Genomic DNA, 17,486 nt, shown 5'->3' on the forward strand with positions numbered 1-17,486 from the left:
TGAGAGAACGAATAATAAACATACAATATTCATTAATTAAATATTAAACATTAGAATATGCGGAAATTGTGATACTGTCTCCCTACATTGGATTTTCAACTAGGGATGTACTTCCTATTTCCGTTTATCAATATACTCCTTAATCAATTAGTTGGTGCGATAAGTGACACAAAAGTGATACTGAATTTACTTATTCTGTAAAGTTTTTCCTAAGGTTTTCTAGGTTGAATTTAACAGGAACTGAAATATAACATATTTAATGAAGATGATTTGTAGGTTTAATTCAAGACAAATGATGATCTAACAAGAGTGTGTATTTGTATAGGTTTTAAATAAGAAGGAAGTAGAGTACGGGTTGGGGAATGAACAAGGAAAATAGAGAAAACAGAAATTCTGTTATATACGATTTTATAAGATATCAATTTTCAGTGATTTGTGTTACAGATGAAACTGACAGGTGTTTACAAGCCACGACAGCCAAGGTAATAAATATTGATTAGAACTATTCCATACCGACCAATGTCCTGTCTGCCTGTTGTCGCCAATATAGATGAAACCTCTAATCGATACCTCAGAGAGCCGCCCAAAAAAACAACACTATTCCATGTCGAAAAGTTCCATGCTCAAACTCACCTCTGTTCAATGTCTCACTTTTACCTAAAAATACTATTCAAACAGGCTCTCGAGAAACCATACAAAAATATTCCATTTCATAGAGTTCTTTGAAAAACCCTAAAACCTATCCTATTTCATAGTTCTTAGAGAAACCATGAATAAAAACTATTCAATTTCTTAGAGTTCCATGAGAAACCCTAAAAACTATCCAATTTCATAGAGTTCCTTGAGAAACCCTGAAACTATCTAATTTCATAGAGTTCATTGAGAAACCCTAAAACTATCCCATTTCATAGAATTCATTGAGAAACCCTGAAACTATCTAATTTCATAGAGTTCCTTGAGAAACCCTAAAACTATCCCATTTCATAGAGTTCCTTAAGAACCATGAAAAAACTATTCCATTTCATAGAGTTACTTGAGAAACCCTAAAAAACAATCCCATTTCATAGAGTTACTTGAGAAACCATACACAACAATCTCATTGCATAGACTTCATTGAGAAATATTACAGCGATATATTAACCTTTTTTTAGACTTGCATTTTGCCCCATTTCTATTGAAGCTGGGATATGTGTATGCTTTACAAGAGTTTTCAACTTGTTATAAGTAATATAACATCTATTTCATTACGTTTCCAATTGACTGTCGTTTTTGTGTACATTGATCCCGTGCAGATTATAAAGTGCATTATAAAGTGGCAGTCAGAAGGTCGGCGTCTGTACAATCACAAACGAAATATATCTGAAGATCTGCTTCCCGTTTGTAAGGGGTCTATGAGTAGTATAATATCTGTGAGACACTGCCTTTTTTGTTTTAACTTGCACTGTCAGCTTTAAATGTTAAACCAGACCTATATGTATTGTTAAGTATACATTATTTCACCAGGTTGTAAATACCAATCAATCGGCAACACGGAACTAGCATTGAATATAGATCAGACATAAATAAGGAAAATATTACACATGTAAATATTTTCAATAGAATCCACAGAAAAAAATGACATTATGTTGTCTCGTTTGACCATTACATAAGCTGATCCTATGAAATCAGTCTGTGCTGTTTTGAAGACTTAACGTTGTATTAATTATATTGATCAGCTTAATTCAGGTAAGGCATTAGAATACTGTATACCGAAAAACATTTGCTCGGTCAAATATTCGCCTTTCACCGGTAAAATCCATATTTGCCCATTCAAATCTAATTACTAGACATGGTATGTTGTGTATAAAACTCGGTGTCATGGTCAATTCATCATCATTGCTAAGGACGAAAGACTGCGGAGAATATATTTCGCGGTATACAATATTTCGTTTTTAAAGACTGAAGTATTCGTTCTAATACGATGTGCATTTTAGAATTTGTCCTCTCCGAGTTTGTAATGATACAGTGACTTTTACTCACATTAACATAAACCTTGTGTGTGGTTTGTTGTAGATGCCAGCGGCATTGGGCTGCGAGGTTCTTCAAGAACGCCAGGAGGTGGAAAAACAGATCCTGAAGGAGGAACGAGACGAGGCCCAACAGAATTGTGAAGACATTATGGAACGAATGGACAGGTTGGAGGTTCAGCTCTCTGACTACCAGGACAAGTGTATGGAGGTAGGTATTCACCTGTCGAATAAAAAAAACGAGACTACAGGACGTTATTGTTGAGGTAGGTATTTATCTGTCTAAGGAGACTATGAGACACTTGTGTTGAGGCAGTATACATGTCTAAGGAGACAACAGGACAGGCGTGTTTTATTACCTGCCAACGAAGTAGACTACTGGACAGATTTGTAGAGGAAGGTATTTAAGGAGAGTACAAGTCAGGTGTGCTAAGATAGGTATTTACCTGTCTAAGGAGAGTACAAGACAGGTGTGTTAAGGTAAGTATTTATCTGTATTAGCAGAGTACAAGACAAGTGTGTCAATGAAGGTATTTACTTGTCTTAGGAGAGTACAAGACAGGTCTGTTAAGATAGGTACTTACCTGTCTAAGGAAAGTACAAGACAGGTGTGTTAAGATCGGTATTTATCTGCCAATGAGAGTACAAGACAGGTCTGTTAAGGTAGGTACTTACCTGTCTAAAGAGAGTATAAGACAGGTCTGTTAAGACAGGTATTTACCTGTCTAAGGAAAGTACAAGACAGGTTTGTTAAGGTAGGTATATACCTGCCTAAGGAGAGTACAAGACAGGTCTGTTAAGATAGCTATTTACCTGTCTAAGGAGAGTACAAGACAGATCTGTTAAGATAGGTACTTACATGTCTAAGGAGAGTACACGACAGATTTGTTAAGGTAGCTATTTACCTGTCTAAGGAGAGTACAAGACAGGTCTGTTAAGATAGGTATTTACCTGTCTAAGGAGAGTACAAGACAGATATGTTAAGGTAGGTATTTACCTGTCTTAGGAGAGTACAAGACAGCTGTGTTTAGATAGGTATTTACCTGTCTAAGGGGAGTACAAGACAGGTCTGTTAAGATATGTATTAACCTGTCTAAGGAGAGTACAAGACAGGTCTGTTAAGATATGTATTTACCTGTCTAAGGAGAGTACAAGAAAGGCCTGTTAAGATAGGTATTTACCTGTCTTAGGAGAGTACAAGACAAGTCTGTTAAGATAGGTATTTACCTGTCTAAGGAGAGTACAAGACAGGTGTTTTTTCAGGTGTCAACAACCCGATTTCTTCCCGCAATGATCACCCACACAGAAATAACCTTCAGATACAAGGACCTATATCAAAACTATTGGACACTGACAGGGGACAAATTGATGTCAAAAAGGTCATATATACTATGTATAGGAGTGGATTTGTTTTGGTTACCGGCCTACCGTGGATATGTGACCTTTTCCAAAGGGGTGAAATTAATCTAACAGGGTGTCCGATGGAATGATTTTGACCATATAGTGGGGAAATAGAAACATCATCTTCTCCTCACTTACTCAAGCTTCCTATTTCCTATATTCCTATTTATGTCTAGAAAATGAGCCCTCGTAAAACAAGTTTAATCTCCGCAAAACAAGCTCATTAGCTCTTGGAATCAGGAGTGTTTTGAAAAATCCCTTTAAAAAGTATGAGAATGGGCGCTTGTGAGGATGGCATACAATGTCTTGAGATAGTTTCTTATAATACCTAACTGACAGGTTTATAATAAAAAATTTAACTAACAAATGCTAGTTTTTCAATGTTGATATATATATGTTATTAGAACACAATTTAATTTCAGTGATATGTGACACTGAAGATCAACGTAAAGTTGGATTATCAGGAATATTTGAGTGCTAAATACTGAAGACATGTAGTAGTTTATTTTATTTATTCTGTTGCACCGTAGATGTAAAATTACGTTGATGAGAAGATTTTGATCACAATTTTAACTTAATTCTATTTGTAATATATATTTGAAGAGAGAACACTCCTTTAATGAAAGAGTTATCCCTCTATAAAATGATCCGTCTGGTAATAAATTGTTGTGAAATAGATATTGGATTTCTCGTTTCCCTCTTTTTCTCGCAATCGTGTGTCCTGATTGTTTTGTCTACGTAAATACATGAATAACAATTTCATCAGAGAAAAAAAAACATTATCTTTATTGTTTAATATTTTATTGTAAGTGTTTGTTTGGTTCTGGAGCAATGCTCCTATTCACATGTTTATGTTGTTATAGTTACGATTGATGCAAAAACACAAGACTTACGAACACGTTTTGATATTTTGGTATACATATATGGGAATGATTATAAAAATTACAGTTTATCTGAATGTTAGACTTTCGTAAAATCATCTGCACATTTTAGCATAACATTCAACGAATTCTGCTGATCAAATGCGAAGAGTGGGACCTCATTAATGTAATTTAGGAATCATGTTTGCATGATTTGTCCTGAAAAGAAAGTAAAAAGTCTTTGTAAAAACATTGTTTTTAAATTAAATACCAGATTTTTTTCCCCAAATGCATCTAAACAGAGAACAACTATTTTGAGAGGCATGTTGCTATTACAAAAAAAAATGTCTGACTCTATGGCAAGAATTTATGTTGTTGTATCGTAGCTTGAGACAAGACTTCAAGCTTCAATAAAGGAGAAAAATAAAATCAACACAGCTTACATGGATCGTAAAAAGAAAGTTGAGGAGTACTTTGACAGGATAAAGGAGTTGGAAAATGAAAAAAAAATTGTAAGTAAAAAATGTATGTCTCATATTGGTTATTGGCACAAATGCTAGCAAAACTCAGTCTTAAGTTTGTTTATATATATAACAGTCGTAGAGTGAATTTTAAAAGAACAAATATCAACAGGTGAATCTAATAGTTTTATCATGTATGTTTCATTTAATATCTTAGTCATTTTCAGTAATGTAATCTATTGTTACATACTCAATTTTTGGGCTTTAATAATTCCATGAATGAACACCCAAAATGTTCAGTATTCCTACTTGTCGGGGACATGACATTGAAGGTGTAACCTGTGTACTCTATCATCGATGCTCGAGAGGTTATACTTACTTTTGCTCTATGCAGCCCTGGAATATGTCAAAGCAAAATTGAAGACACGCGGCTAGCTATTTGATTGGTGTCAGCCTGTCAGGTAAAAAAACCTGACCAACCACTAGGCTGATACCTGTCCTTTGAAGATTACAGAGGAGCGACACACGACTTCAAAGCCAGTAAGTTTTAGCGTTACGCGGCCGCAAAATTCTTCTGATGTACATCAAAGGATCAAACTAGTCTTCTTGTGTCATCAACAAGGTGACGCACTCTGAGCCTTAAATTTTGCCATGAAATATTCTAGAGTGCAGAGAGCGTAAGTGAGTGTAACCCCTGGAGTATCGAGGACGCTCTACACAAACACTTAAAGTGTTCAGTATTCCTACTTGTTGTGGAAATTTAGGTGGAACGGTTATACCGAACCATACTGTCCGTTACAGCTTGAAGAACTGAGGATAAAGGAACAGATCCGGGCTAATGAGGAGTCGACCCAGCGAATACAGCTGTTCAATGACAAACATGAACTGGAAACCCTGTATGATGAACTCAAATCCAATATGGAAATCAAACGTTTATCGGACCAGGTAATCTAACATAATTTTGAGCATTAAAACACCTGTTTTACGCAAGGTTGATTTAAATAAGTAGGTGCACAAAATAAGAGGGTAATGTCACCAGATATGACAATATACATGGAGTTTAACCAATGTTTGCCCTCATCTTCAACCCAAATGATATACATTTCCACTGTTTATTATTTCCAAAGTGAAACTATCTATATAATATAGCCAAATTAACAATTCGCTATCTTTAATCATAGCAATATATGATGTGTTTGTCTGTTTTGCAGATAAGCCTACCAGAAACTGACAGACAATACGTTGATAGAAAACAGAGCATATATGATATTTCAGACGATATCCAGGTAGGTTTAATGTCGGATCATTACATAGTATCAGACTATGTATAGCCACGTAACTTAAAGGCAAGTTATGGACTGTAAATATGTGCTTTGCTAATGGACCAAACACGCATGCCCTATATAGAGTTGAGCTTTGAGGGTAGGGATTTATCAAATTGATATAAAATGACAGGAAGCGTCTTCAAGAAGAATTGTAGTTCTTTGCACAGACATGTCCTTGGTTATCTTGACATACTGATGGTAAAGTGAGTCCAGTAGAACCTTGTCATACCGCCTCCTCTGTCAAGCTTCAGTTTTCGGCTTTTTAAATGGTTTGAGTGATGCATCAAAGGAAACGTACTGAAAAATATAAAGGAAAAACATTAACTGCGAACTATAATTGGCGGTACTCGAGGTGGCAAACGAAACGAATACCATTGTATCGAGGTTATACAGCATTGTTTTGCTTACAATAAGGTATACCAGAAGTTGTGCAAATGAGTAAAAACTATGACAGAGAAATATCATTTTTTATGTCTGCCGTATTATTGATCAGTTTTTTAATTTTTCAGGATTCAAGTATTCCTCTTGGTAAGTATTCACTGGCTTTACGTGGTTGTTCTATAAAACATCTTTGAAGATTAAGTTACGAAATAAAAGTTACTTTGTCTATCCATTATGCAAAATAATTTTAAGTATGTAAAGATTCAAATGAATTCTCCGTCGTTCGTAAACATTGCTCTCTCTGAGAACCAGTATGGAGTGCTTTTTTATGCTATGAACAGAAACGGTCGTTAACCGTATTAAAAAGAATAATAATCAATTTATTAAAACCTCTTTATATTTTGATTTGTTCACAGATAAAAAAAACCTGGTCACTCTCATGTGTATTTACATATCTCAACACTTCCTGTCACACTGATGTGTGTTTACAGATCACAACACGCCCTGTCACACTGATGTTTGTTAACAAATCACAACACTTCTTATCATTAATGTGTGTTATTACATCTGTGTGTTTACAGATCCTAAGTACAACACGTCCTGTCATTAATGTGTATTATAACATATGTGTGTTTACAGATTCTAAGTACAACACGTCCTGTCATTAATGTGTATTATTACATCTGTGTGTTTACATAAAACAACACGTCCTGTCAATAATGTGTATTATTACATCTGTGTGTTTACAGATCACAACACGTCCTGTCATTAATGTGTATTATTACATCTGTATGTTTACAGATCACAACACGTCCTGTCATTAATGTGTATTATTACATCTGTGTGTTTATAGATCCTAAGTACAACACGTCATGTCATGCATGTGTATTATTACATCTGTGTGTTTACAGATCTAAGTACAACACTTCCTGTCATTAATGTGTAATATTACAGCTGTGTGTTTACATAACACAACACGTCCTTGCATTAATGGGTTTTATTAAATCAGTGTGTTTACAAATCACAACACGTCCTGTCATTATTGTGTATTATTACATCTGTGTGTTTACAGATCCTAAGTACAACACGTCATGTCATTAATGTGTATTATTACATCTGTGTGTTTACAGATCCTAAGTACAACACGCTTCCTGTCACACTGATGGGACATTCCAGCAACCATGCAGGCGCTGCAGGCTTTTCCCGCTGTGCCAGTCATATTGTTCATACACAAAAAAGCATCCCTCATGGGCCAATGGAAACTTTTGAATTGGTTTCCAGGGATGCCTCAAACCGACCAGATAGCCTTGGGATGAAAGTTCATATTTCTGATTCAAGAAAACAGAAAGTGACACCAGTCTTGTCCATGAATCTCCCCCTCGCTGTTGACAGGGATGCGATTTCGTGTTACGTACGACATAATGACAATATCAGTGAGTCCGGAAAATCTCATCCTGAAATAGGCAGCGAGTCAGGAAATTATCACCGTGGCAAAGGCAATGAGTCGGGTAAGTGTCACATTATAAATGCAGCGAGTCAGCAGAGTTTTAAATGATAACAACATGGAGTCAAGAATGTTTACCATGAAAAAATACCTTGAGTCAAAAGTTCAGTTGGCTAGACGAGGGTCATACATTCCTGTATCATCTGTAAGAGATAGATTTGTTGTTCTGACAGTGGACTAAATTCCAATTAAAAAATATAAGTTATTTTGACAATGTTCTCCATTTGCAAGAGATTTCGCTATTGTTTGACAGTGGACTACGTTTACATCATTAAGAGATATGCTTGTTCAGTTGGTTTGACTGGAGACTCAATCTGTATTTGATATGAAGTTGTTAGTTTGACAGAGTGCTTATTAGAATCTGTCAGAGAGGCGTGTTTTGTTGGTTTTTGTAGGAGACAGCCTTGAGCCTGAAGAAGAAACCATTGATCAGTTCTACCCAAAGGCGAAGAGCGAAACGTCTGAGGATTCGAGTGTCAGTGATGAAAACGAACTCACCAATTATGAGGTGGTCATGCCAATGATTCCCTGTTTACCAGAAAAGTAAATATATTTGTATTTTAAAACGACATTTTTATAGATATATATTTAGTGCTTATGTAACTATGACTGTACTGATTGCCACGCTAAGAATTATATATATTCATGGATTATAAATTATGAAAAATACTTCCTCTATAACATCACTTTTAACATTGTCATAAAAACCATTACCTTACTAAACAAAAATACAATTTTTATTATCTGTATACAGGGCAAACAGTCATGACCCTAAATTCACTGTGAAAGTGCCAATGCCATTTCTGGACACTCAGCTGGAAATAGCAGGTGGAAATATAACTGGCATATTTATCCAGAAGATTCTTGACAAGTCACTCAACAATTGGCTCAGTTTGGGGGATCAGATCATGTCTGTAAGTGTAACGGAGTTATTGACATATGACATTATGATTGGTAGAGGTCATTTGACACCACAACTCGGTAGTCGGATGCTGCTGTGGATAAGCGCATTGGCATTTCACCAAGATAGCTGGGGGTTCGATTTCCCGATCGGACATGAAAAGTATAGGTCACCTGCCTAATGGTGTCGGTGTTCTCCGGGCGCTCCGGTTCAATATTTCATAATATTTATATGAGAATGGTCAAGTGAATGGGTGAAGAGCAATTGTGGTAGAATGAAATGAGTTCTCTAAGAGAAGGATGCATGTTGTTAGTGAGGCAAGCTTGATGTTCCCAACTCTGTCATTCCTCGTTCAATAATGAAGGAAAATACAATAAGAAGCCATCAATTTCACATTAATATAATTTCTATATCACTGTTAAAAAGTACCGTATATGCAACAAGTTTCAGAATATTTATTTAAGCAAATCTCTGGCGACGGAAAACGAACAATTCGTGATGAGTTCCACAATTTTCATCTGAATTGAGAAAGAAAATTAGATATTTATCACACGATCAAGAAAGTTTGGGAAATTTGCAAAAAGAAACCTCGATTTCCAAATCATTTTTATGGTCCAAAATTCTGCATGCGCTCCTGACTCTGCATCTGTTTTCTTCATGACGCTATGAAATTATCTGGATTTCTGACGTCGTTTCATTTCCTTTTATTTTGTCACTTTAGATCATATAGCATGAATTCACAGTCAAAATTTAAAAGGCAAACATGAAATGAAGGTCGACATCACTCAAAACCGAACACTTCTAAAGTAGTCATGATGTATAGGATACGGCTTATTTATCACGCTATTCATAACTTTTGATACAACTCTCATTCTGTTCAGGTTAGGCATTTTCTTCGATATAATGTAATCACTCAATGTCATCATACAGGTTGTCCTAAGCAACAAGGTGGGTAACTCTGTCACACAAGTCTTCCATAACTGTACTCAGGAACAGGTCAGAAAATCACTCATCAGCGACAGTCTACCATTCTCCATCGACACCGTTGAACTCAACTGTGCGCATAATAAAAAAGGTGAGACCCTATCTGATGAAATATTTAATTTATCATATTTTCATTTGAACTATTATTGATTCTTTTGGATAATTCCAGATTGTTTCGCGCAATCCCTTGGCCGGATTCTGAACTTGTGACCAGCCCTCAAAGAATGTCGATTCTGTCGACTTTCGTCGTTAATAAGCAGTAACTTTCGATAAATATTTAATTGAAAGACACTTTATATGTATGACACTCATTTAACATCAAATATACATTGTATACATTTTATAGGTCAACACTACTGATGTTCTTAGCAGTGATGTACGATTTGAAAACTTTAATAAAACATTCCGGTTAACCTCGCATTCAAACAATATAATTAGAGATGTTTGTTCAACCACTGTTGAAGCATGTAACTAAACAATTTAGAACTTTAGTGATGGTAAATGCAACATACTTTGAACCTGCATAAGTTACATTTACCAATATAGCTTTTCAGCTTCATACCGCATTATATTCACCATCACAAAAGTCATACAATTTAAATATACACTGCATTTGTCAATGATACCATTCTGAAACATTTGTTTACACGTACGTTTTTTCAAAATGTACTTGAAATACATCTTAAAATGCCTTTAACAGAACCTCAGTGATTTGAAATTAAGTTATTTTTTAAAAACGAATAAAAAAAAATGAAATCATAAAGTCCAGAGGCCTAGGAGCATATCCTCTGCTGATCCCGGTGTACATATGTTACTATGGAGGAAATGTAATGGACAGCTTCAACATGAAAGAGGATAGGTTGCCAAAGGAAGCCATAAAAACTATTTTAGGTTAGAAAACTTCTAATTGATTAAATTCTATTCAAATGTACCTATTACTCAAAAAGACGATATCACCTAGGCTTGGCCAAAACACAAAACGTCAAAGAATTACATATCATTTTAGCTTCATTGGGAACCAAGGGTAGTTATAAACAGTTCTTTAGTAAACATGAAATCTAGTCAATTAACTGCACAATTAACTCGATAATTTCAAAACACTGCAGTTGTTTTCCTACTTGACAAACTAAAGTCTAGTTTTAGATAAAAAGTTATTCCCTTTTCCCATAATAATGTTTCCATTGTAATCCGTTATCTCTAATTGGTCATCAATATGGATTTCAGTGAATCAAGAGGCTTTAAAATGGATGAAGGAGAACAACAGCAATGGTGACTTCTTTTACACAAGGTATGCAGTCATTTCCTTCGTGGTGGAAAGAGAGGACAGTGTAATTTGAGAATCCATGATTAGGAGGGAGGGTGGTCACAATGTACAATTAGAAATACTAATTATTCCCCCATCCCCCTCGCGATGAATAGTTTTCTCCCGTTTCTAAGAGGAATTTTTCATTCCCGTTGGACCTGCCATATATGAAATGTTTTTTTTATTTATTGATTTGTTGACTTGACGTCATACATTTATCAGGATAAGATAATCTCCTCGCAAAAAAGACATTGAAATATACACTTACCTTGTCCAGGGTAAGAGAAAACTCTGTCCCACTTAGGAGTACCCATGAACCTCCATTTTGGGAACNTGACGTCATACATTTATCAGGATAAGATAATCTCCTCGCAAAAAAGACATTGAAATATACACTTACCTTGTCCAGGGTAAGAGAAAACTCTGTCCCACTTAGGAGTACCCATGAACCTCCATTTTGGGAACTATATTTCTTAAATCCTAACTCAGAGTTGCATAAAATATGATAGTTCGGGTTAAAATGTACCTTGTCAGCCAATGATCTGACACGAAACGTAGATATAATATACTCACACGGCAAACGACATTACCGCTATGATACATGCTTGCCAACTCGCCCGATTTTGGAGGGAGACTCTCGAGTTTGGACTCTAAAATTGAGCATTTTCAAACAGTGAATTTGTTAAACTATTCCTATTTTCTAAGATTTGATGATTTCATCTGAAAGAACAACTGTTAGCTGGTCCAAAATCACCACCTTGTAAATTCATTATTTATATGATTTTGACAGCGTTTTACAACTTATATTTTTATATCATATTATATTTCAACCTTTTGACAATTTAATTTACAGTTTCACTATCGATAAAATGTGTCTATTGACAGGAGTAACTTCACCTGGCAAGGAGACAGGACGGCGGGTCAACTTGAGGTCAATATTGGGGACATATTTATGGTCCTGAACACCACTTGTAGGCCACGTTTCTGGTTAGCGGTGAAGTTTGACCGAGACAGACAGACCTGGGAATCTGACACAGGGTTTATTCCTAACACTTCAGAGTAGGGTTCTATTTCATGTCACTTTATTGCCACGAGAGTGTATTCTTAGTTACATTATTGAGATTCCCGCTCAAAAGGTCCAGTTTGTTATAGAAATACTTTTAAACATGCGAGAACTTGCCATGCTATGTCAAATTACTTTTCAAAGCCTTTCATTCACATTTCAATTTCAAAAGGTAATGTTCTCAGGCTTCATTGACCCCACAATGGGTTGGTAGTAGAACTTTGTCACCATCTCTGGTGCATGACCCGCTGATTATCACAGATATATTGTGCCAGACTACGGAATATTTTAGTGGGCAATAATACTTACTATCACTGATGTATAACGCGAAACTAAGGAAACTTATAGTGGGAAATAATCTCCACTTACTATCACTGATGTATAACGCGAAACTAAGGAAACTTATAGTGGGAAATAATCACCACTTACTTTCACTAATATATTGTGCAAGTCTAAGGTATCTTATAGTGGGAAATAATCCCCACTTACTATCACTAATGTATATTGCCAGACTAATGAATCTTATAGTGGGAAATAATCCCCACTTACTATCACTTATGTATATTGCCAGACTAATGAATCTTCTAGTGGGAAATAATCCCCACTTACTATCACTAATGTATATTGCCAGACTAATGGATCTTATAGTGGGAAATAATCCCCACTTTCTATCACTTATGTATATTGCCAGACTAAGGAATCTTATAGTGGGAAATAATCCCCATTTACTATCACTTATGTATTGTATCTTATAGTCGCAAATATGTTCCATTTACTATCGCAGATGTATAGTTCCAGACAACTGATTCTTATATTGGGCAAAATGTCCCCCTTTCTATCACTAATGTTTAGCGCCAGACAAAGGACAATTATTATGGGCAATATGTCACACCTTTCTATCAAAGTACAGTGTCAGTCCAAGGAAATCTGTAAAACATTTAAATATCCCATTGTAAAGCTTGATAAAATGAAATGCTACGTCGAATTTGAATAATATATGTCTACTGTTTGTTGATATAATATATCAGACTGAGGAATCTCCTTGACGAGATGAAAATACTAAAGACTCATTGTTGAAAAAAAAACTTTTCATATTATATATATACATACATGATACATGTTTGTTATCTTTGAATATAAATAGCATGTTTGATACTCTTGAAAACAACTGAGAACATTTCTGTGTTGCCTACAACCTGTATAATATTTCCAGGGCATTGAGAAGCAGAGTAAAAATGCAAATCAAAAGGATAGAATCAATGGAAGGCAAGCACACAGGGAGATGGAAGGGTATAAAGTGTAAGTTATGATTTATGTCTCAAGTAGACGGAGGGGTTTCAACTTTAATTAATGTTTGAAGTCATAAAGAAACGAGCGCTTATCAATTGTTAAGTACTGTTTTATATCACAGACGGAGAGAGCGTTTTCAGACGTAAGCGATGTTTTGTGTCATATATTGACAGGGAAGTGTCCAATAAATATACGATACGTCATAGGGGTATGATGGGTATTAAATGTAATTCATATTTCATACTTGGGGGAGGGGCTGACCTTTGGCAAAATGTCTCCGAAATTTGATCAATTATGCAAGTTTACATAGTTTTACATAGTCATTTCCTACATATAAAGTACGAAAGCATCAGAATCAGAAATTATAAATTTGGTATCATATTCGTTACTTATATATAATGTCATAAACAGACATGAAATAGCACGTTTCATATTGTGGCGGTTTCGTTACTTTTGTATATACACAATAAGGTATTTATACAATGAATAGGATATTTCTTAGAGAAGTTCTCTGAACCGTAGCAAATAAAGAAAAAGTTAAAAAATATAGTCGCGTTGTATACATGTATTCTACAGGAAACCAATTAAACATCGTCTATATATTGTTTATCTTACTTGCGTTTTATTAAAAGAGGTTTCTTTACAATCAGTTCATCAATTTGAGAAGAGATTGCCAGCGATACATTTTTGTATTAATTTTTTACCTGTTTTCTGATTTCAGGCAGATCAGAACATTACACAATGATTTTACCTGTGAAAGGTAGGTTTTTTACTTGTAATTCTTTAATCATTTAACTAAAAAAATAAGTTAACACTCAACTTAATATCATACATTCAGTAAAACATAGCCACACACAGATAAAAGTATACTATATGTAGATCAGGGTCCTGTATATATTGTAGCGTCTGCAGTCAATTACTATTCCATCTGTGGTGGTATTGCCAAACGTTATGCTGTTGCAATATTGTAAGGATTGATAAGGAAAAGGGATTTGCGTAGAAAGATGCATATGACCTTGTTTAATGTTCAATTCATAACTTTGAAGCATTCCGGATGAATTCAAACGAAGTAAACATTTCTAGTGCATCATATGGCCAGTTATACTGTGCAAAGCTTGACTCGCGGTTAAATACGTGTATCCAAAGACTTGCTTCTATTATTACATCCCTTAATTTATGACATTCACTTTTCGTTATAATTCACTGAGAAGCTCTCAGTCCATGAGCGACTCTGATTTGAACTTTCAAAAAAAGAAAAATTGGGACTTCACAATTACTATTTCTATTTGACCTTGTCAGCCCTGACCAGGTCACCAGTGTTACTGTACGGACAAGAGAAGGTAGTCACCACTGTACAAAAAATCATGTCAACGGAAATGCCGGACTGCTCTAAAGTGGACATTAGTGAGTATAGTAATAGACACACCACACGCAGCCATGAATATTCATTTAAAGCGGGAGTAGCTTGCTCTCGATAACGAGGAACTTTACTGTTCAGATTCCTTTTCTTATATTTTTAACACGTATGTTTTAGGTAGTTTTGTTATTCTTCATATACATTATTCACATATCAATGGGTTTTTTCGGTCCTGGAAACTTGTCATTTCTTGAACTGTTTTGTAAATTCGAAAAATAAAACCTCAATATTATTATATATCGTCTAGCTATATAAGGGGAAAACATTTACATGAAATATTATGTCAGTTCCTCTCGATGGCAATAATGATAATTGAAGATAAGTGTTCCCACTTTAACTCATTTCAGTGAAGAATGATCTCATCGACATACATCGGCACTTCCCTCAGGTAAGACATTCGTTTCGTTTCTTGACATAAAAAGGTAATAGTTAGTCCTTTAAAATAAGTTTTTATATTAAAATGTGTTTTGCACTGACAAGTCCTACATTAATTTGTCATAATCTTGCTTAACAAGTAATTGTATTCTGCAGATATCTGGTCGACACAGCATTAGGAAAGGCAGTTTGACCCCTGTAGCCCTCAATCAGTCTCTTAACATCATTATCTACCTTAGGCTTCGAAACGAGGCTGACCCAGAACAGCTCCGGTAAGTAAAATGGTGACGGATTTCGTACGATCTAATCTTAATTTCAAAACTGACATGTGTTACTTCCGATGGGCTCACAGAATTATCATTACATCTTGCGTTATTATAACCCCGCAACGAAGTTAGGGGGAGGGTATACTGGAATCAGCTTGTCTGTCTGTCTGTCGAAAAAGTTTGCCGGAAAACTCCTTATAAAGTAATGGACCAATGTCAACGCATCTTTCCACATATAATAACTACCACCTGAAGTTGTGCATTCAGGTATCATTTTTTTGTTCTGACCTTTTCTTACGAAGTCATGACCCTTTGTTGATAAAATCCTCAATTTTTTTGTCCAGACAACTCCTTCTAAAGTTATGGATCGATTTCAACCAAACTTCCCACATATGATAACTACCACCCGAACCCGCAGTTGTGCATCCAGGTATTCTTTTTCATCCTGTCCCTTTTTACAAAGTTAAGGCCCTTTGTTGAAAAATCCTTGTCCGGACAACTCCTCCATAACTATAGAGCCAATTTCAACGAAAGTTTTCAGATATGATAACTATCAACTGAAATTGTGCATCCATGTATATTTTCGTTCTGACCCTTTTTACGGAATTATTGCTCTTTGTTGAAAAATACTTCTCCAGACAACTCCTTAAACACTATGCTCCTGATTTCAACGGAACTTTTCCGATATGATAACTTTCACCTGAAATTGTGCATCCAGGTATTATTCTTTTCGATCTGACCCTTTTTACGGAGTAGTGGCCCTTTGTTGAAAAATACTTCTCCATACAACTCCTCCAACACTGTGCTCCCAATTTAAACGGATTTTTTCAGATATGATAACTACCACCGTAAGTTGTGCATCCAGGTATTTTTTTCAAACCCTTTCTTATGTAGGTATGGCCCTTTGTTGAAAAAGTCTTGTCCTGACAACTTCTCCTAATCTACTGGGCCAATTTAAAAGGAAGTTTACAGATATGGCAACTGCCCCTTGACGTTGTGCATCCAAACAGTACTTTTTCATTCCGACCCTTTTAAAGGGAGTTATGTCCCTTTGTTGAAAAAACTTTGTCTGCCTCCTAAACTTCTGGGCCAATTGCAATGAAAGCTTACAGATATAGTAATTACCCGCTGATGTCGTGCATCAGGGTAGTATTTTTTCATTTCGACTCTTTTTAAGGAGTTATGGCCCTTTGTTAAAATTGTGTCCTGACATTTCTTCCTTAACGCCTACGACGATTTCAGCAAAACTCGTTCATCTGGGCTAACAAAATTTTGTTTGCAAGTATGTTTGCGCATTTAGAGAGAGTACATGAAGTTTGTGACTGTCCTATGTACTTGAATAAGTGTACAGCTCAGCCAATGAAGAAATCATTATTGGTGGGAAACTATATTGCTTTGCCTTATTAAGCCTTTAGCTTACAGTTCTGATTTATATAGGAGCGGGGGTATAAGTTAGCCATTGGCTTACAGTTTTAGTTTAATTAAAATCTGCTACTTCACGAGGACCATTTTTACGACTTTCCTCCCGAATATATATATTTGGGTCTGTCAAAAGTTTTCAGTAAATCTATTTCACCGAGTAAGATAAAAAAAAAAGTTGAAATTTCTTTCTGTACAGTACAATTCTCGGCAGTGACTTTGATACAGCCACCGAAAGTTCATCTGAATGTCTTGAAAGTCGCCTTCAAACGATTGGTCTTACTTACGGTAAGTGGACTGGCAATGTAGAGTGTATATCTCGGATAGGAACGATTGGTGTTACTTACGGTGAGCAGACTGGTAATGTAGAGTATATATCTCGGATAGGAACGGTTGGTCTTACTTACGGTTAGCAGACTGGTAAGGTAGAGTGTATATCTCGGATAGGAACGGTTGGTCTTTCTTACGGTTAGCAGACTGGTAAGGTAGAGTGTATATCTCGGATAGGAACGGTTGGTCTTACTTACGGT

The 17,486-nt window shown here is 35.6% G+C and overlaps 1 protein-coding gene across 1 annotated transcript in view; it reads left to right on the top strand.

Annotated features, from left to right (window-relative positions):
• LOC110463856 (caspase recruitment domain-containing protein 11-like) overlaps positions 1 to 17,486 on the top strand; it is a 37,660-nt gene that overhangs the window by 11,205 nt on the left and 8,969 nt on the right. Inside the window, exons 7-24 of the mRNA XM_021518758.1 lie at positions 445 to 482; positions 2,053 to 2,217; positions 4,654 to 4,779; positions 5,530 to 5,673; positions 5,940 to 6,014; positions 6,563 to 6,581; positions 7,565 to 7,942; positions 8,334 to 8,481; positions 8,693 to 8,852; positions 9,770 to 9,914; positions 11,048 to 11,111; positions 12,012 to 12,185; positions 13,403 to 13,488; positions 14,201 to 14,239; positions 14,779 to 14,883; positions 15,244 to 15,284; positions 15,428 to 15,543; positions 17,156 to 17,244. Coding sequence (XP_021374433.1) covers positions 445 to 482; positions 2,053 to 2,217; positions 4,654 to 4,779; positions 5,530 to 5,673; positions 5,940 to 6,014; positions 6,563 to 6,581; positions 7,565 to 7,942; positions 8,334 to 8,481; positions 8,693 to 8,852; positions 9,770 to 9,914; positions 11,048 to 11,111; positions 12,012 to 12,185; positions 13,403 to 13,488; positions 14,201 to 14,239; positions 14,779 to 14,883; positions 15,244 to 15,284; positions 15,428 to 15,543; positions 17,156 to 17,244 — 2,112 coding nt within the window. The remainder of the gene's footprint in view (positions 1 to 444; positions 483 to 2,052; positions 2,218 to 4,653; positions 4,780 to 5,529; positions 5,674 to 5,939; positions 6,015 to 6,562; positions 6,582 to 7,564; positions 7,943 to 8,333; positions 8,482 to 8,692; positions 8,853 to 9,769; positions 9,915 to 11,047; positions 11,112 to 12,011; positions 12,186 to 13,402; positions 13,489 to 14,200; positions 14,240 to 14,778; positions 14,884 to 15,243; positions 15,285 to 15,427; positions 15,544 to 17,155; positions 17,245 to 17,486) is intronic.

Source organism: Mizuhopecten yessoensis, unplaced genomic scaffold (genome assembly GCF_002113885.1).
Source record: "Mizuhopecten yessoensis strain PY_sf001 unplaced genomic scaffold, ASM211388v2 scaffold10937, whole genome shotgun sequence".
Classification (NCBI taxonomy): domain Eukaryota; kingdom Metazoa; phylum Mollusca; class Bivalvia; order Pectinida; family Pectinidae; genus Mizuhopecten; species Mizuhopecten yessoensis.